Source organism: Phycodurus eques, chromosome 7, assembly GCF_024500275.1.
Source record: "Phycodurus eques isolate BA_2022a chromosome 7, UOR_Pequ_1.1, whole genome shotgun sequence".
In the NCBI taxonomy this organism is placed as follows: domain Eukaryota; kingdom Metazoa; phylum Chordata; class Actinopteri; order Syngnathiformes; family Syngnathidae; genus Phycodurus; species Phycodurus eques.
The window spans coordinates 9,978,317-9,999,619 of NC_084531.1; the positions used below are offsets into that span (position 1 = coordinate 9,978,317).

Sequence of the window (21,303 nt, forward strand, 5' to 3'; positions counted from 1 at the left end):
CGACAGGCACCGACCACCTTACGGCCACAGCTCCGGTCGGCCGCCTCAGCAATGGAGGCGCAGAACATGGTCCACTCGGACTCTATGTCCCCCGCCTCCCCCGGAGCATGAGCAAAGTTCTGTCGGAGGTGGAAGTTTAAACTCCTTCTGACAGGGGATTCTGCCAAAGGTTCCCACAATACGACCCTCACAATACGTTTGGGCCTGCCACGTCGGACCGGCATCTTCCCCCACCATCGGAGCCAAATCACCACCAGGTGGTGATCAGTTGACAGCTCCGTCCCTCTCTTCACCCGAGCATCGATCGTCGAACTGCGACCTCGGGTGTCCTTGTGCCAAGTGCACGTGTGGACACCCTTATGCTTGAACATGGTGTTCGTTATGGACAATCCGTGAGCACAGAAGTCCAATAAGAGAACATCGCTCAGGTTCTGATCAGGGGGGGCTGTTCTTCCTAATCACACCCCTCCAAGTCACACTGTCATTGCCCACGTGAGCATTGAAGTCTCCCAGCAGAACGAAATAATGTCCTGTTTTTGAATCGAGAATGGGAATTAAACTTTTTTAATCCAATTCATCGATTAATCAAAAAAATACGCAACAAATTAATCGATTATTAAAATCTGCAGTAAATATATATATATATACTGTATATGTATGAATATATACAGTATAAACAGACACACACACACAAACACTACAGTTGAGACTACTGTATGTGAGTCCCAGGATGCACGTCTGGAGAGAATGAATCCCAGTCCTGGAACAATGAGTCCCTCCAACTTATCATCATGGAGTACAGATACAGTAATCCTTCACTATGTGACGGTGGTTGCTTCGTGGTCCCGCTGTATTGCAGATTTTTTAAATTTGTACAGTTGTGCAGTATTTTTGTGTAATCCATTGCTCTTGCTCTCTCTCAATACATTATGTTTCAGCCTGCCACGGTAGCACATTTTTTAGGACAATACATTTTCCCAAAAACAATGATAAACAATAGTATCGTTGATGTTTTTTTTTAATGCCACTGATATAATGATATTATAGTGCATAATAATTTAAGTAGATCCTTTTGAAGAACAAGTAACAATTTATATATATATATATATATATATATATATATATATATATATATATATATTGCAGATTTTTATTATCAGTTCTTACTCTTTAATCTTTTATACTGTTTGTACAATATTTTTGTGTTATCAATTGCTCTTGCTCTCTCTCAATATATTAAGTTTAGGCCTGCCTTGATAGCAAATGTTTTTAGAACAATGTATTTTCCACAAAACTTTCAAGATAAACAATAGTATCGATGTTTTTATGCCACTGACATAATTATATTAGAACATTATAAAGACTTACACATCTTACAAATTCTGCCCTGGTAATCAAACATATGAGAATAATTAAGTAAAGTTATCTCATTTACTAAATAAAAGTAGGGCTGCATTTCACAATAAGAGCAAGTAAATAAATAGAGAAAGTCATGTTCAAATAAAGTGCCGAACTTGAGAAAAATAAAGTTTGAGTTTTCCCTTTTCTGTTTGGCATCTTGACACAACAGTGAAGTTTCAAGCAATTTTACATACAAATCTTAACTGAACCGTTTTAGAGGTTATGTTTGTTCAAAACATTTATTTTGGTTCATAATGGCGTTTCACAAATTATATGCATTTTTAATAAGAGCTCCTCGTGGGAACTTCCCACTGGGAGCTCTTATTTGCCCCCTTTGTGCATCTTCACTGAGCATTTTGTGACATAAATACATTAGTTTCATGGCTGTGCATTTATGAGCTTAGACCACCTAACGAGGAATAAGACAAATATTCTATGTACTACTACAAGTTTTGGAAGCGTAATTTTTTTTCAAACTAAAATGAAGAAACCTCGAGAGACTAAAATATTCCCTTCATCTCCCTTTACCTAAATCCTCCTCTTTTTGGGTCCATGAAGATGATCCACTTTACTCTTATTCCTCTCTGGCCACATTTGCCATGTTTTTAACCTACTTGAGTGTAAATGTTGCCACTTACAGATCATTAGATTGGCCATATGTCACACAATGACTACATTGAGCAAAACACACACTGTATGTACCGTTATGGTATCACAATCCACTGTTCAAAGAAAACTTCAAGAGAAGAAATATACAGGCCATACTACAAGATGCAAACCACTACTCAGCAAAAAGAATCGGAAGGCCAGATTGGATTTTGCAAAGAAGTACAGAGATGAGCCATAAAAGTCTTGGTGCAAAGTTTTAATGAGACCAAGATTAACCTCTACCAAAGTGATGGAAAGGCCAAAGTATGGAGAAAGAAAGGATCTGCTTATGATCCAAAACACACAAGCTCATCTGTGAAGCATGGTGGAGGTAATGTCATGGGTTGGGCTTGCATGGCTGCTTCTGAAACCGGCTCACTAGTGTTTATTGATGATGTAACTCATGATGGTCGCAGCAGAATGAATTCTGAAGTCTACAAAACCATTTTGTCTGTCAGTTTACAGAAAAATGCATACAAACTAATTGGGAGAAGCTACATCATGCTACAAGACAATGACCCAAAACACACTGCCAAAGCATCAAATAACTTCCTCAGGGGAAAAAGTGGAAGGTCTTAGGCTGGCCAAGTCAATCACCGGACCTTAACCCAATAGAGCATACATTCTACCTCCTGAAGAGGAGACTGAGGGGAAAAAAACCCAGAAACAAACAAGAACTGAAAGAGGCTGTAGTAAAGGCCTGGAAAAGCATTCAAATGAAGAATGCAACAGTCTGGTGAAGTTGATGGGTCGCAGGCTTGATGCAGTTGTTGCAAGTAAGGGTTATGCCACCAAATATTAAATGTTATTCATTTTAAGTTCATTTTACACAACTTCAGAGAGAGAGAGAGCGAGAGAGAACTATATATAGATATTTGATAAAAGACTGCCACCAAGTAACAGTAATTTATCTTTCGACAATAACAAAAAAGAAACCCATGGCTATTATAGCCACTAGTTTACATTCAAGTGGTGATAAAGTGTTCCCCATTTTGATTTGCCCCCCTCTGAAACCTTCTCGTGGACATCTGGGTAGCTTTAAGCCCTATTCCTGATTAATCTGGACATACAAATAGCTCCCCCCGACAAAATAATAAACATTTCCATAAAGGCAGGTTGAATTATTATTACGTTTTTTTATTTAGTACAACAGGGACCAACTTACCATCCTTAGGTAATTCATGAGGCTGGTGCCGTGCTCCCAGATTTTGGAGGACTTGCAGGATAGCTGAGTGGCGCCTACATTTTGGCTGCGGTTCAGTTCCTGGACCGCAGCCGCCACCGCGTACACTGCATCAAAGAGGAGAGCTGAGGAGAGCTGCACAAGAGCAGGAGAGAAAGAAAGAGGAAGGTGGATGTATTATGCATGCACACACCAACTGCACAAACTCCAAGTGCACAAACTATGAGTGAAACATGTCAGTGGTTGCTGTTCAGTGAGGGTTTAGCGTGGGTGAGATGATTCCACTAGATCATTTTATACACTAGGTCGAATTTCCTTAGATCCCAAAATAGCCGGCACTAAATTTGTGGAAAAATATTATAATTGACCAGATTTGGTCATAGGGGGTTTCGGCCCAACGCCAGCAATTTAGGAGAGCACCGCAAGTGCAAAATGAAGTCTGAAGTGATGAAACTGGAGTGTTAGTGGAAGAGACAAACAAACATATTACTGAGTCACAGAAAAGAAATCTGCTCTTTGGTGGAAGCCAGCAACATAAAAGCCATGCTTTATTTTGTTTTAACTCGTCCGGAGTGCATGGCTATAAGTTATTTAGGTGTGTGTCCTCTCTGCGTAACATTGTGTTTACAACTTGGGACAGCACAACTACTTTGGGAGAGCCCAGCACCAATTGCCATAAAGTGTTGAAATGGCCCAGAAGCAGGAAAATACAGCGTTGAAAGGAGTTTTATCATTTCTAAGGTGATATGGCATGACTCCTCCTTGTGACTGGCTCAAACTCAACCTTCAGGTGATACAGAAGCTCTAAAATTGCTTTGCTGAATACATAGATGATATGGCACGATAATCTTTGTTTCTGGCATTTCAAAAATTTTGACTCGAGCTGAAAAGTTCTCCACACGACCTCTTATTCTGCCTGCGCTGCACTTCCACTGCTTTTTGTGCTGGTTTAAACCTGCCTTTCGGACAGGCTATTTTAAGACACAAAATCAGCCAGTACAATTCATTTCATCTCAGGTTTGATAAATGACATTGCGAGGCCGAAATTAATTTCTTTGCACACAACCCTCTCCTCCCACAACATGGAAAATGACCTCCACAGCAATTTAGCCAATTGGTAGATACAATTCTGGTTGTGTCCAGTTAATAGCATTGACTACTGTAATGGTATCCTTTCTGGTCTCCCTAAAAAAAAACTACTGCAGAATTCAGCACATTACTCCGGTTTTAGAGGACCTGCATTGGCTCCCTGTCTCTTTCAGGGTCGATTTTAAGGTTCTTTTAATGTAATTTATAAAACGCTTCATGGTCTTGGCCCCTCTTATCTAGAAGACCTTCTTTTATCATGTCAACCCTTGCGGACCCTTAGGTCCTCCAGTACTGGCCTTTTAGTAAAACCCAGAGTCCCACGGCAAGGCGTCGTTCCAAGTCTACGGTCCTCATCGGTGGAACAGCCTATCGGAGGAGGTCAGGGCCACAGAGAGCGTTGATATTTTTAAAAGGAGGCTCAAGACCTACAATTTTAGTCTGGCTTTTAACTGATTATGAGTCGCTTGTTTTATATCAAATATTTAGCTGTAATTTTATATAGCATTTTATTTATTTATAGATGACCACATTTTTATTGGTCACTTCTTATCTGCCAGTACCTTTTATTTATTTTACACTATTTTATTATGGTTATAGTATGCTATTAATCTTTTTATCAATGTATTTATTTTAGCGTTTCCATGTCTTATGCTGTAATCTTAGTTAATTGGCCGGCAGCTTCTGTTCCACTCTGTGCTCAGCCATGTCTCAATAGCTATGCTATGTATTTAATCATCTTTTTTATTGTAACTACTCTTGTTCACGGGTGTTGGGTGCCACAGGGGCTCAGAGACAGCAGGTGGGTGTTTGTGTCGTTAATCATTTGCTCTGTGAAGCACTTTGTGTTGCTTTTTTGTGTTGTACTACACAAATAAAGGTTTGACTGATTGATTGATTGATTGATTGATTGGGTAGATCAGCTTACACATCTGTTTGCATGTGCAATCAAGTTGGCTACCGTTTTTGCTTATGCAAACCTTCATTAAATCAGGCCCACTGTGATGTGCTGTGATGTGTTTATTTCTTTCAAAGGCATCGTGTCCTTTCTTCTCTCAAAAAAGAAGAACAGCATCATTCTTGCTTCCTCTCATGTCTGATAACCAAACTGCTTCATCTTCACGGCAACCGCCTCTTACTGAGCCCATAGCGAAAGCCCTCAAAGAGCTACACTGTTGATTTTGTTACAGATAATAATACAGGCTATTGAGCTATTGCGTGGCAACAAAGCTACCAAAAGGTCATTAAATTGCAAAACCGTGATGTGTTTCATAACTTCCTAATTGGTAGATTGCACATTAAGAGCAACATGGTGCCCACAAACAGCCTGCAGAGATCTGTGAAGCATAGCTGATGGCTTTTTAGGTTTGACATACGATGATATTAGTGCAGTGGGAACAGATGAAGCCATGTTGTTATACTGTTGCACAGTGTGCTTCAACAGTATTTTTTATTACAGTATATACTGTGAGTATATACTGTCGGTCATGGGTCCATTTCTTATCAATGCTTAACACTATACAGCTCCCTTCAACAGTATTGGAAGGGCAAGGTCAATTGCTTCGTTTTTGTTGTACACTGAAGACATTTGGGTTTCAGATCAAAAGATGAATATTAGACTAAAGTTCAGAATTCAAGCTTTTAGTTCAGGGTATTTACATCTAGATGTGTTAAACAATTCAGGGCAAAGCATCTTTTCAGCTCGAGTCAACCCACCCACACCAGGCTTGATGCAGTTATTGCAAGTAAGGCTTATACCACCAAATATTAACTGTTACTCACTTTAAGTTCATTTAATAATGTCTGTTTCAATACATTTGCTCACTTGAAAAGTGGGTGGCTTCAAACCAAAGGTTCTCTGTCCTGAGTTGTTGTTGACCTTGCCGTTCCAATGCTTTTGGAGGGGACTGTACAATGACAGAATTTGAGAATTTCTCTCCTTTTCGATCAAAGTCAACAAAGGTCAGATTCTTGGAATGCCTACGAAATATTATCCTGAGTGATTGTCATGTGTTGTGGTGGTATGTTTACCTTGACATAAATTTGTCACTCAAAACTCAAATTTGTACCTCAAAACATTATCTCAAATCATCTTTCCTTTTGAAACTAATTGTCCTTACACCTGTGGGACAAGCGGTACATGTCATAAATGTGTGTATTTTTTATCGAACAGTAGTAACAGTGTTCAAGAGGGAGCATCTGTTCTTTCATGAGCACAAGTTCCCACGGAAACATGCACCTGTTGGTCATCGAAAGGTCATGGGGGAATCTTTCAACGGTGAAAGACGAAAGCAGCATCAGATTCATACGATTGCACATAAATATTAACTACTACTACTACTACTGATAGTAAATATTGATAGTTTGATCCAAATAATTTGTGATTATTCATTTATTCATATTCTTTTTTCAAAATGTTTTCTATTTATTATTATTAAAATTATGACTCCAATTTGAATCATTTTTTTTAATGTAACCATCTACCCCCTCAACTTTCTTAGTCTTTTTTGCCACCTGTCCCAGCTTTTTTGGAACGTGTTACAGCCATAGAATTCTAAGTTAATGGTTTTTTGCTAAAAACAATAAAGTTTATCAGTTTGAACATTAAATGTCTTGTCTTTGTAGTGTATTTAATTAAATATAGGTTGAACATGAATTGCAAATGGTGGCACGGTGGCCGACTGGTTAGAGCATCAGCCTCACAGTTCTGAGGAGCGGGGTTCAATCCCCGGTCCCGCCTGTGTGGAGTTTGCATGTTCTCCCCGTGCCTGCGTGGGTTTTCTCCGGGCACTCCGGTTTCCTCCCACATCCCAAAAACATGCATGAATTGGGGACTCTAAATTGCCTGTAGGTGTGAATGTGGATGCCCGCGACCCTAGTGAGGAGAAGCGGCTCAGAAAATGGATGGATGGATGATTTGCAAATCATTGTATTCTGTTTTTAGTTATGTTTAACACAACGTCCCAACTTCATTGGAATCGGGGTTGTACATCAGACCACATTAGCATCAAAGATGGCAGATCACTTCTACAAGTGGCTGGATGAATGACTTAATCATTTATCTTCCAAAAGTGCCATCAGCCTTTTATTCTCCCAACTTTAAGCAAATTAGTCATGAAGGCGAGATCGTGGGAGGTGAGAAATATGCAAGCAACCTGCTGCGAGAGCAACTGTACAGCTTTATATCACGCTGTGTTCTAATGCTTATTGGCCAGTTTCAGCAGCCAGCTTGTGCGCAAGAGAGGGGGGCAAATTGTTTGTCGTCTCATCGTCTACATTCATTCAGGTCAATCACTCATGCTCATTAATCAACTGTTCTATTGGCTTCCAGCTAAATTCTTGAGAGTACAAACCGCACAGCAGTTCGCACTCACAGTCACAACTACAGGCAATTTAGAGTCCCCAATTAATGCATGTTTTTGGGATGTGGAGGAAACCAGAGTGCCCGGAGAAAACCCATGCAGGCACGGGGAGAATATGCAAACTCCACACAGGTGGGGCCGGGGATTGAACCCGGGTCCACAGAACTGTGAGGCCGACGCTCTAACCAGTTGGTCACCGTGCACAAACACACGTGTGTGTTGCAAGTGCTGTTAAAATAAATTCTGTCAAAGGAAATTTTTTTAGAAAGGGTCTGTGTATGTATGTGTGAGTGTGTATATATATATATATATATATATAAAGTCTAAGCTATCAAATGCAGATGGCCTCACGTGTAGTGACTTTTGGGACACCAAGAATATTACTATCAAGTGTTAATTTTCCTCATATAATGGAGATACAGAAACATAATTTTTGTATTTTAAATCTTACGCTGTGAGCTGGCAACACTATGCAGTCAGTAATTCCTCCAAAGTGAATGAAGACCCCACAACAGATTTAATGAGGACGCTGCCAGGAAATCAACTGGCTAGGACGTCCACTACAATTACAGCAGTTAACTGGATAAATGTCATACTTGTATAATTTGGTGTTTGTTTTTGATGTGGCGCTGTTGTTTTGGATGGATAATTTGAGTTGTAGATGCATTCAGCCTTTAAAGGTCTGTTTGGCCTTTGTAAAGAAATAAATATATGTCCATTTGTGTGTTTGTATTTGTGTGCGCGCGTTTGTGTGTGTGTGTGTGTGTGTGTGTGTGTGTGTGGACTAACCGGGGTGCCAGGAAACGGAGCATGTTCACAGTTCTCTTGCCAGGAGCGGTTGAGGCTTAGCACAAAATCCTCAAAGAATGGATGCGTTTGGTTGAAAACGGAAAATCCGACGATGTTGACCCGCTGCTCTCCCACATCTTCCAATCGCAGCATGGAGAACTCCTGCAGGACAAAATGGCGTAATAATGTAAATGCAGGTTAAAGAGCTTTGGCCAATTAAACTATAGAACCAACAACACAATATACAACATCATGTGATTCATTGCTCTGTGACTCTCCATACTGTGTTTTTATGTTTATATGTCTCAAAAGTATTTACTGTCAAATGGCTGTCTGCTGTCATACTAGAGCGGCTCCAACTACTGGAGACAAATTCCTTGTGTGTTTTTGACATACTTGACAAATAAAGATGATTCTGATTCTAATTTAGTGATATTATCTATAATGAGTGGGGGGGCCACAGAAAATGTGTCAAAAATCCCTTTACTGTAACGTATTAATGCATTTGTGCCCACCCTGTTCTAAACTATATGTAAATCAAACATTTTCATTGTCTTCAACCATTCCAGTTGAGTTAGCAAAAAATTACGGCATCATCTTACAGGGAGCCATATCACATGAATGCCAAATTTTAATGCTCCTATGCTTGAATTACAAGACAGAAGATAGAACGAGACAAACCATTCAAGGACAGCGAGCTAATAAAAATATTGAAAAACAGACATATAAAGTGGCAGGATGCGGCGGGAGAATAAACATAGAATTTTATTTGGCTCTTTGGCTTTTCGGGACGTGCTGGTTCCCCTTCCGCCGAGGGAAGCGTCGACAGGGAACAGGCGGAGATACAAATGATAACGTGAAGGGAGTACAGGAGGCGGAGTCGAGGAGGGACACGGAGATGAACATTTACTGAAGCCTAACAGAGGCGTCAAACCACAACCCCCCAACCTTGAGGTGGCAGCCCTGGCAGGCCCTGTGTGCCATCAAGGATTTGACAGTCACCCAGTGAGGCCACAGATTCTGAAGATAAGCACGGATGGATGGTATACGTGTGAGGAAAATAAACATACACAGTCAAACACGCAGCAGAGGACCAACATGAAAACCTGTGGAAAATCACCTATTATTATTATTATCGTTGGTTTGTGAGGAGGATAAGGCAAAAATGACTAACAGTTATGAGGGGTGAGGCCAGTGTTCCCCCCTTTTTGTTAATACTGCAGCATATTTAAACCTTTTACCTAATTAGTTGGTGCATAATGTCTGAATCTAAATGACAAAATTCAGGCTGATGCCAAAGGGTATGAAGGTGTACAATTTGGTCCTCATCCAAAATGAAATTGTTCGGCCTCTCCTGAGGTCTCCTGGCTACCATTCAAGTGGAAAACCACAATTTGATGGATTAATATTTGCTTTTTTCACCAATTTTTGTGTGTGCTTGTTGTGTTTTACGAGTATTCAAAGCTTCAGGAGACAACCGTTTGAAAGTGTAAAAATCTACTAGAAAAAAACTAGCAAAGGTACTAGCAAAAAACCCTTTTCGAATAACACATTGTTAACCTTTCTCAGAGACATAAAATACATTTGACACATACTTGTGTTCTTTATGAGAGACCAGTCATGAAACTGCCAATTGAGAAGCAACAATTAATCCAGAATTTCAAAAACGAACCCATCAAAGCAGTCCAGCATAGCAACACAGATCTCGTGATTTGAGCATTACAGCATAGCTCGCGTGTTGCCAACAAAGCGCTTTGAGTTGTCTGCTGATTGGAGCGCATTTTCTGTCCAATGTCTTCTTTTATTCTTCTTCCTGAGTTTGGTGAGGAATAGCATCAAGCAGCATATGGTGGACTGTCTTTAATTAATAATCCTTTTTTTCTGTGCCAACAACATGCCGGGCACATTATTAGACAAAAAGCTTACTAGCTAGCTAGTATGACTTTTGTCTACTCTATCCTTCTTTTTTCTTCTTCCTGAGTTCAGCGAGGCAAAGCAACAGATCATGCACTGTCTTCAATAAAGAAGCTGACATCCGTGACAGCGACAGGTGTTTAGCGCTGCACTCTCTTCACACACTGACCAAGCAATGTGACATAAAGCCACTGTAATCGACTCCTACAGTTCAATCATGTGATGTCAACAAGTCTGCAATTTTTTTCCCCTCAGGTTTTAGCACATTTTGAAATAGAAGCCCTTTACTACCAACCTCAGAGCAAAACCAAAGTCATGAGGGACACCTCACGACCATAGGCACAGGAACACACGGCGACATTAACACCAGCCTGTTTGCCTGGTTCGCAAATAAAATGTGAATGTGGCGTGGGTACACAAAAGGTTTACAAAGTACTTTAAAAGCCCCCGATAAGGAAGCTGACGTTTAACTTCTGTCCATGTTTCACTTTATTTTACATGTGACTATTAATGAGTGAGGGAATGGGCACAGGATGAGATTAAATTCAAGACCCCAATATAACACTCCATCTTACATTTGGACACTTGAACGATGAAAAATTATACAATAATTGGGCAAACAAAAAAAATCAAAGCTGAAGCCACAGGGATTTTAATCTTGCACTTCAAATACAATTATTTTGTTATTTTCTTTTACCTTTCGCTAACATATGAGCCCTACTAAGCCTTTTGGGACTGGCCATGTAATTACAAGGTAAGTGTGCTTCAATGGATCATTAGAGACAAACTGTACAAACAAGCCCGTCATTATGCTTGCCCCTCGCGGCTGCTTGTACGTATAGCATATGCATGGGCACAGCCGCACCCAATCCAAACAAGAACCTCGAAAATTGAGAGTCACATGCAATTACAAGGGCACCAAAATATCTTCTGGCTATGTCAGAAAAACAAGAACACCGGGGGGTTATATTTGTTCGCAGATTTTTAGCAGTGACACAAATGCAGACTACTTCCAACAACTTGAACGAATACTCCCTCTTGCATACTAAACGGGGCAAATGGGAACTGGGCATTTGCTCAGTGAAGGACGATTGGTTCTCAGCAGTAAGAGAGTGAAGGCAGTCTTCGGAGGGTCAAAAGCAACTGTGATCACGAAGGGGATGAAAAAGGCAGAGCAGCAAAATGATGAGAACAGAGGGGCAGGGATAAAAGTTGACTCAAAGAGGCAAAACTTCTAAAGTCTAAAGAACAAGAAGCAGGAAGTTATGGAGAAAAGTCGACACACCCTTGTTTAAATGAAAACATTGTCAACAAGCTTTGTTGAAAAGTGACATTTGTACGAAAAACTCACTCCCTGCGTCTGCGACGACTCTCGTCCCGCAATTCTTCTACTTCTCTGAAGACACAACGCATTATGGTATATGGTGCTCTTTTGGTGGTGAGCAGTGTCGTGTGAGTGCTAAAATATCTTTTGGAATTATGGCAAAAAAATCAACCTTTATTGGACCATAACACATTGTCCTGCATGTGTTAGGGAGAGCGGCACAACTGGTTAGCACCTAACACCTGACCTTTGCATGTTCTCCCCGTGCCTGCGTGGGTTTTCTCCAGGTACTCCGGTTTCCTCCCACATCCCAAAACATGCACGGTAGGTTCATTGAAGTTTCTAAATTGCCTGTAGATGTGAATGTGAGTGCGAATGGTATTTTGTTTATTTGTGCTCTGCGATTAGCTGGCGAACAGTTCAGAGTGTACTCGCTCGCAGTTAGCTGGGATAGGCTCCAGCACAGCTGCGATCCTAGTGAGGATAAGCGGTATGGAAAATGGATGGATGGATGATAGGGGGATGATGTTACTGTCCAAGTCTGAACATAGCTACAAAGATGTTTTAATAATTTTGTTGTACTGTACAGGTTGAAGGCCACAAGAGTGGAAAAGGTTTTGAAATGATTTATCTTGGTCTCATCTTTTTATATCACAAAGGTCTGGCATTTAACAGGGGTGTGTAGACTCTCAGATCCATTGTAGTTTGGTCTCTGGAGTGCCTACCCACTCATCAAGCGTGAAATTAAACAACCACCTAAATCTTCCTATTTCCGAAAATGTGTCTGTGAGTAGATCGTTCTGCACTTTACCCACTGTTACATAATGAGGCAAATTTGCATAATAACCACACCCCCACAACTTTCTAGCGCCAAGCAATTCATGAGAGGAGAAGGCACAGACTCGCTGACGAGATTCACATCACTGTTACAAAAACATTGGTCGGCGAGATGACGAGAGGAAGCCTGTGAAGCCTCTTTAGTTGCAAAGCTCATGCTTCACCCGCGGTCGTCATGATAATAAAAGCTGGACTTGCCATTGGTGTGAAGTGTGGTACAATTCTTGATCATTGGAGTATTTTTGACAAACGCATGTCACAGGCATGCTATTAAGACACATCGGAATGTTTCAAATTGAGAAAAAATTTACATTTCCTTTAAGTGACCGGTAGTTGTGCTTAGGTGTATTTTAATGCAGGAGTCCATATGTTTTTCACATCCCAAGCATGAAAACGTATCATATATATATATATATATATATATATATATATGTATATATACATATATTTTTATATATATATATAATAACTGGAATACCACTTTGATTATCATGATATAAGTCCATTATGGACCATTGCTGCATGCGCTCAATCCATAGACTGTATATTCATCAAATACTAATTCCCGAATGTGAGAACCTGTTGGTTTAACTGCTGAATAATGAGATCCCATGAGGGATGAGTTGACAACAGCCTTCTATTCCAGACAAATCCTCTTCGTGTCCACATACGAACCCTTTAGAGGGCTCTCAAATTCAACTTTAAAGCTGGATATGAAAAAAAAAAAAAAACAGGATGTGAAAAATCTCTCTTGGAAGTACACCAGCGTCCATCAATTTGTCTGTAAGGCACATGTCTAAGGGCAGGAGATGATGTCTGGGAATTGGAAGATTGCTGTTTGGACTCCCAGTTCCCCCACGGACTTGCTCAAATATCCTTGAGTAAGGTACTGAACCTTCCGTTGATCCTGCTGCTGTGTTGTCACCACTGAGGGACTAATAAGAGATTGTCTTGCCTCTTCATAGTCGTCTCTATTCAAAGCTGCCCAATGATAAATGACCATATGGGCAGGAGCCACATGCACTGTCGCTGTAAGTAATGAGCATGTAAACTGATCCTTGAGGATTCTGTCGACTATGTGGATTTGATTGTTGATTACGTGAAGAAATTGACCCCCAATGGAGAGTACTACTTGGCTGCAAACAGGAGCTGTATCAACTGATAGAATTTAGCACACAGGCTAGCTAAGTTAGCCTTATTCCGTCAACCGTGTTTACATTTGCTGGCAGGACTGACAATGCACAGTACATATTGCTATGCGCACAGGACTTTATGTGGCATGCATATTTAATATGAAGAGGTTAGTTAGGCCGGAAGCAGAACGGTATTTCCTTTTATTTATTTTTCTTTTATTACATGTAAACTTTAAAAAAAATACAAATAATAAATAAAAAAAAAATGGAAACAAAGATATCAATGTGGAAAAAACAAACTTTCCCTAATTTTGCCATCCTAATGAAACAATGATTGATATCTTGAGTGCACTAACACTAGCCAATTTGAAGTAAATTACAATTAAACCATTAATTGACTGCTCATTTCCCCCATAACAGATCAAGCAAATTTTGGCAAATGCCTATTTGTAAATACTAAAGCTTATAGTCTCCCATTCATTTTATAGCTTTCTCCTGAAGCCACAGTCTAATGTTGCCGACGTTAAAAGGGCCTAATCATCACAAGAACTACCCAGCAATACTTGACTGATAATTTTCAACGGTCTGTCAAGATAAAGGACACCTTTCACATAACATGTAGTCATCTGATCTAATTTAGCAATATTAATTAAAGACATTTCCTGCACATTCTGCACCCTCTGGTAAAGAGCGTCTTAAGTGGCAATAATCACAGACAATTTGAAAAGAAAAGGGCAATAGTTCTTATCTTGTGATGCTGCACTGCAAACCAAGCAAGCAATCTTCAGTCATGTTTTTTATAAATTGGATATTGATTGCTCAGAAGATAAAGCACTAATTAATGATATTTCTGCCCTTTGATGAAAAGGGGGGTTCGGTCAAGTGAGCTAAAACTTTAAGACCACAGTGCAGGCTTCACTGTGTAACGAAATATATTTTTTAATATACAGAAGTTCTGTGCGGTGAACAGTAAATTATTGCAACAATTGCCACGTAAATCTAGGTTTTAAAGCCTCCTGCAGGCTTGTAATTATGATGTTCTCATGGAGCGTAGTGGGGGAGGGAAAGAGGTAGCGAAAGGAAGCCTTGGCAAATGTCATGTAGAGTTATTGTGGAAAATTGTTTAAATGATGGAATGAAACTCCTGCCGCCGGATGTAAGATAAAAAACAGTAGAGCTTTGTACATTCACTGCAAGATCACAGAAGCCTTATCACAGCATTTATCTTGGCGCAGCGTGCTGTTGTTAATACATTAGCTTGGTTTCTCAGCTCATAATAGCCGCATACATCAAAACAAATCTGGCTGGACTCCTGCAGGGTGCTGGAAACAAATGGCCGGGTTATATTCTATTATTCACCATTATTCATAGCAAAGGCTTTGACCTGGAACAGTAACAGCCTATTTGTGAGGTAGGGACCTTATGCCCAAATTAATATTTAGACCGTTTGAGTCTAAAAATGCATGAATATTTCAGACACTGACATATGTTAGGAATCTGAAACAGTCTTTTTCAGGAAGCAATTCATGCCCCAGCCTGCAGAGTAACAATGCTCTGAAAATGTCCAACCCCTATTAATCAGAACAAATCGACAAGCTTTGAGCTATTGCCATAATTGGGTGAAGTAGTAGTTGATAGAGAAAATTGTTCCAGGATCCAGGATTGGTGCCCCAAAAGATATAGTTGAAATCTAAACTACAAATTACAAAGTTTTCCCTTTCGAAGTTGTGTAATGCATATTTCGAGCATTCTCTGACACGCCTTTATGCACTTCTGGAAGGATTCTTCTGGGATCCACCGCAGAGCTCTCATCACGGTCATATTGCTGTTGTCCACGTTGGACTGTATGTCTCATTGTCTGATGTTGACAGACTGAATTCAGATTTGGGCTCATCTCACCAAAGCTGTGAGTTTTTCACATCGATCTTCAACAACGATTTCGGATGCACAGATTTTCTTTTCGATTTCAAAGAGTAAAGATGACAACCAAGCCAAAATGACATGTTCAGGCAGAACTACATAATGGAAATACAGTGGTGGCTTGCGATACCACTGACCCGATTTACATGTTTTTCGAGATACGAGTCATTGTTCGGCCAATCTATTTGCTCTGACTTGTAAGCAGAAACCTGAGATATGAGTGCTGTATGATGGCAAAAACTCAACTCACCTCACAACAAGCAACAGTTTGGCAGATAGTGAACACTAATTCTAAAGACTCTCCTTCATTTGGTCTGTATGATTGTCTTGCACTGTCCCCCTGTGGCCAAGGCGGGCACACCACAAGGAGCAGAACAATGAACTGAATTGAAGGAAAATCATGCTGCACAAACTATTTCGTTCTTTGCATTATATTTATTTTAATAAAATGTGTTTTTTATGAAGTACAATTTTATAGAGTGCTATTTACATCATAAAAAACCACATTAGAAAAATGTTGTTGGGTATTTTGGGGAGGCTGAAACTTAAGGTATTTCCATTAATTAAAATGAGAAAAGATGATTTGCGATACGAGTGATTTGAGTTACAAGCAAATCACAGGGCACATATAAACAAACAACCATTCACACTCAAATTCACATATAGGGGCAATTTAGAGTCTTCAATTAACCTACCATGCATGTTTTTGGGATGTGGGAGGAAACCAGAATACCTGGAGAAAATCCACGCAGGCACGGGGAGAACATGCAAACTCCACACAGGTGGGGCTGGGGATTGAACCCTGGTCCTCAGAACTGTGAGGCAAATGTGCTCACCAGTCGTTCACCGTGCTGCCGGTTATGGAACAATTAAATTCAAATCTCAAGGCACCATGGTACATTAATACAAAAAATGCATTCCAGGCCAAAGTTTCTGCATGATTTTGTGCACCACCTGCTTGTACAACCACAGTAGCAGTATAGTAAATGTACACTTATCTTGAGAAACATAACTGAATCAAACCAGCAACACTGACCCTCTTTCACCACTGTTGTTTTAACTGTGACATTCTCGCAAATGCCCAGAGTGCATCACCACTGTTTTCCCAGACTACTGTTTTACATGGAAATGTTATTAATTGTTTTCAAAGATTTGCAGTTTGCAAGCAGATGCTTTGCAATGTTGTCATACAAACAACAGGCCAAAATGTTACTCTTTTCAGTCAAAAACTGGTTTGTGTAAACAACCTTGTTAGCTTTCAGACTCAACGTCCTCTCAAAAGTGAAAGGAAGCATTTCTGTATCGATTCCTAATATTCTGATTAAATTGACTCAAGGCTCAAATCACTTGCTGTCACTAAAAGGATACTGTTAGTGGTGATGACAAAGAGGCTTATGGGTTTTTTTTGTATGCACCTTGATTAAATCAAATTCACATTTAATCTTGGGATGTTTACCTTGCAAGATGTTGATAAATTCATCATGACAGAATCACGCTGAGGTCTTCTTTCCCAGAAATACAGTTTGCTGCCTCCTTTACAATTTGTTTGCATGCGCCTATGCCGCATTTTCATCAGGTCAGCAGGTTGTTGGAATGGTTTTTCAGCATGTATCTTTTCAGAATCGGTATAGAAAAGTAATACTGACACTATTCAAACAGAAGTCAAAGAACAGAAAAGCTTTGCCAACATAGTTTGACAGGTATTGAAGTCTGATAAGATTCAACACCAGATGCCAATTTATGAGGAAAATGTATATTTTAGTCGGTCATCCCTATTGGGATCTGCCCATTTGTACATTGAACCTTTGGTTTCTGGCTTTTTAATACAACAGAATAAAAGTCCCATCAGGCTGACTAATAGAGTAAACTGTGTGGGCAATTGTGTGGTTTTAATAAAATATTAAGATGTGTGAATATGCATTGCTCAAGAGGAAGTGAACTATAACCACATGGATGTTCTGGCAATTAGAGGAATACAGAGGTTTGAACATTTTAGTGGCACTTAATTTCGAACAGCATAATTAGTGTTAAGTAGTGCTTATGGGCCCGTGTGTAAAAACACAGACATGCTTGCATGGTAATGTGCGAATGGACGACTTAACTGAAACACTTTTAACACTTGAATTAAGTGCTGTTTGATACCTTTCACACAATGTGGTGTGAATGGTAAATAAATTCATTCCTGCGGTGGAAGATGACATGAAAAATGAAGGTCATAGACAAATTTTGAAAAATTTATTTATTGGGATTTAGGGTAAGGTATAGGTGGGTTATAGTTAAGGCTGAGCGGTTGGTTGTTCACCATCTTAGTCTTCCATTTGAGAGTTCCAGTGTAGCCCTTCGTAAAGGCTTTGGCTGGCTTTGCGTGAACACCTGCTCTAAGAGTTCAATGGTTACATCAGTGGAGGTAGTAACAGACCTTCCACTGCATGGTTTGTCAAGAATAGATGTCGTTTTGAGAAACTTGTCATGGATTGCGTAAATTGTACTTTGCGTTGGATCAGTGAGATGGCCATAAAGCTTCTGAAACTGGCATCTAACTACAGTTGGGGGCAGAACAAGGGGGTGATTTTACAATGCTCTTCAAATGTCAATTTTACAAAAACTGTCAGGCCTAAGCTGACAAATGCTGATAAGCCTCATGTCTGTCTGGATGAAACCTGAAACGCGTCTGTCCAAGTAAAACCAGAAATAAAATTGAAAAGGAAGTGTTAAGTGACTTGGGGGACACTCTGTACTATCCATCCATCCATTATCTGAGCCGCTTATCCTCACAAGGGTTGCGGGAGCGGGAGAGCCTATCCCAGCTATCATCGGGCAGGTGGCGGGGTACACCCTGAACTGGTTGCCAGCCAATCGCAGGGCACATATAAACAAACAAGCATTCGCACTCACATTCACACTTACGGGCAATTTAGAGTCCACAATCAACCTACCATGCATGTTTTTGGGATGTGGGAGGAAACCGGAGTGCCCGGAGAAAACCCACGCAGCCACGGGGACTGTGCTGTTTAGACTGCACAGACTGGAGTGTCTTTGAAAATTCAGCTGGCAGCCTGGATGAATATACGGACACTGTCACATCCTATATCAGTTTCTGTGAAGAGGTTTGTGTACCAACAAAATCATTTCGGACATTCAACAACCACAAGCCGTGGTTCACTGCTAAACTTAAGCAGCTTCGCCAAGCTAAGGAAGATGCATATCAGAGCGGGGACAGGGCCCTGTATAATCGAGCTAGAAACCAGCTTACTAAAGAAATTAACATTGCAAAGAGGATCTATGCAGCAAAGTTGGAAAAACAGTTTAGCGCGAACGACTCGAAATCAGTCTGGCGTGCATTCCAATCGCTGACTAATTACAAGCGACGATCCCCCCAAGCTGAGAACAATAGCACACTAGCCAACGACTTGAATACCTTCTATTGCAGATTTGAAAAGGACAGTTTCACTCCACACACCCACCCGGCCGCACCCGCGACCACAACCACACCTCTGACTTCTGCGTTAACCATCCATGAACAGGATGTGAGACGCATCTTCAAACAACAGAAGATTAACAAAGCAACAGGACCGGACCATGTGTCCCCATCCTGCCTCAAAGTCTGCGCGGACCAGCTCGCTCCAGTCTTCACTCAGATCTTTAACAGATCTTTGGAAATGTGCGAAGTTCCATCCTGCTTCAAACGCTCCACCATCATTCCAGTCCCCAAGAAACCTGCAATCTCTAGTCTGAATGACTACAGGCCTGTCGCTTTGACATCTGTGGTCATGAAGTCCTTTGAACGTCTCGTGCTGGACCACCTCAAGAGTGTCACAGGTCCCCTGCTGGACCCCCTGCAGTTTGCCTACCAAGCGAACAGGTCTGCGGATGATGCGGTCAACATGGGACTGCACTTCATCCTAGAACACCTCGGCAGTGCAGGGACCTACGCGAGGATCCTGTTCGTGGACTTCAGCTCAGCGTTCAACACCATCATCCCTGAACTCCTTTCAACCAAGCTTCTCCAGCTCAGCGTCTCACCTGCCATCTGCCAGTGGATTTACAGCTTTCTGACGGGCAGGACACAGCAGGTCAGGCTGGGGGAGGCAACCTCATCCACACGCAGCATCAGCACTGGGGCGCCCCAAGGTTGTGTCCTCTCTCCGCTGCTCTTCTCTCTCTACACGAACGACTGCACCTCAGCGAACCCGACTGTCAAGCTCCTGAAGTTTGCAGATGACACCACTGTCATCGGCCTCATCAAGGACGGTGACGAGTCTGCATATCGACAGGAAGCGGAGCGGCTGGAGCTGTGGTGCGGGCGACACAACCTGGAGCTGAACACGCTCAAGACGGTAGAGATGATCGTGGACTTCAGGAGGCATCCTTCGCCACAGCTGCCCCTCACGTTGTCCAGCTGCCTTGTGTCAACCGTCGAGACCTTCAAGTTCCTGGGAATTACAATCTCTCAGGACCTGAAGTGGGCGAACAACATCAACTCCGTCCTCAAAAAGGCCCAGCAGAGGATGTACTTCCTGCGGCTTCTGAGAAAGCACGGCCTGCCACCGGAGCTGCTGAGACAGTTCTACACAGCGGTCATCGAATCGGTCCTGTGTTCTTCCATCACAGTCTGGTTTGGTGCTGCTACAAAAAAGGACAAACTCCGACTGCAACGGACAATCAAAACTGCTGAAAGGATTTTCGGTAACCCCCTACCCACCATTGAGGACTTGCACGCTGCCAGAACTAAGACAAGGGCGTGCAAAATCCTCTCGGACCGTCTGCACCCCGGTCACCAGCTCTTCCAGCTCCTTCCCTCAGGTAGGCGCTACCGATCAACGCTAACTAGAACTAGTAGACATTCCAACAGCTTCTTCCCTCTTGCGATCAACTTCTTAAACACCTAACCTATAATTCCATTACAACAAGCTGGCAATTTTTTGACTTGAGTTCGTTGTCACATTTCTGTGGGGCCAATTATTTATTACTTGTGCACTCACTGTAGTTGTCTCGCCATGCTGCACTATTTGCATATACTGGCCACTCATGCCAGAGTAGCATCTGCTCCATTTGCACACTGATTGAGGAGTATCTGTAACATTTGCACAACCGACATTGTCCCAGATGATCGCACTACTTGTCACTTTAAACCGCATACACTCCTTGAAGTCTCAGCGCCCTTTGCACAATGGTCATTGCACCGGACTATTGCAATATTAGTCGTTCGAACTGCTCTAAGTGCTAGAGGACTCTGCATCTTTTTGCACAATTGTTTTTTGTCAATGTCTTTATGTCCCCAAAGTGTTCTGTAAATTGACTGTTTGTTGTACTAGAGCGGCTCCAACTACCGGAGACAAATTCCTTGTGTGTTTTGGACATACTTGGCAAATAAAGATGATTCTGATTCTGATTCTGATACAAACTCCACACAGGCGGGGCCTGGATTTGAATTGTGAGGTAGACACTCTAAGTGAATGTCAATGGCCACTGCTAATACTTCACTAACATTTCATTGGCATTACATCTGTTGTAGAGCAGGTGCAGGAATTGTCTAAAGGCGGCATGTAAAATACAGTAAAAAATTAATTGTGGTCGGAAATCGTTTCAATGAAGGCCAGTGGTTATCAGCCACATGACAATGGGGGGGAAGTAGGAGTACAAAAAAAGAAGTCAACAAGTAATTTCAACTCTCCTTGCAAGAGACGATAGTAAATTGAGCAACTC

At 41.3% G+C, this 21,303-nt stretch overlaps 1 protein-coding gene across 1 annotated transcript in view; it reads right to left on the reverse strand.

The window, feature by feature from the left end:
• The window catches only part of grik4 (glutamate receptor, ionotropic, kainate 4), a 395,044-nt gene that overhangs the window by 77,711 nt on the left and 296,030 nt on the right, over positions 1–21,303 (reverse strand). The window contains exons 9-10 of the mRNA XM_061681761.1: positions 8,470–8,631; positions 3,215–3,367 (exon numbers count right to left, since the gene is read on the reverse strand). Of these exons, the coding sequence (XP_061537745.1) occupies positions 3,215–3,367; positions 8,470–8,631 (315 nt within the window). The remainder of the gene's footprint in view (positions 1–3,214; positions 3,368–8,469; positions 8,632–21,303) is intronic.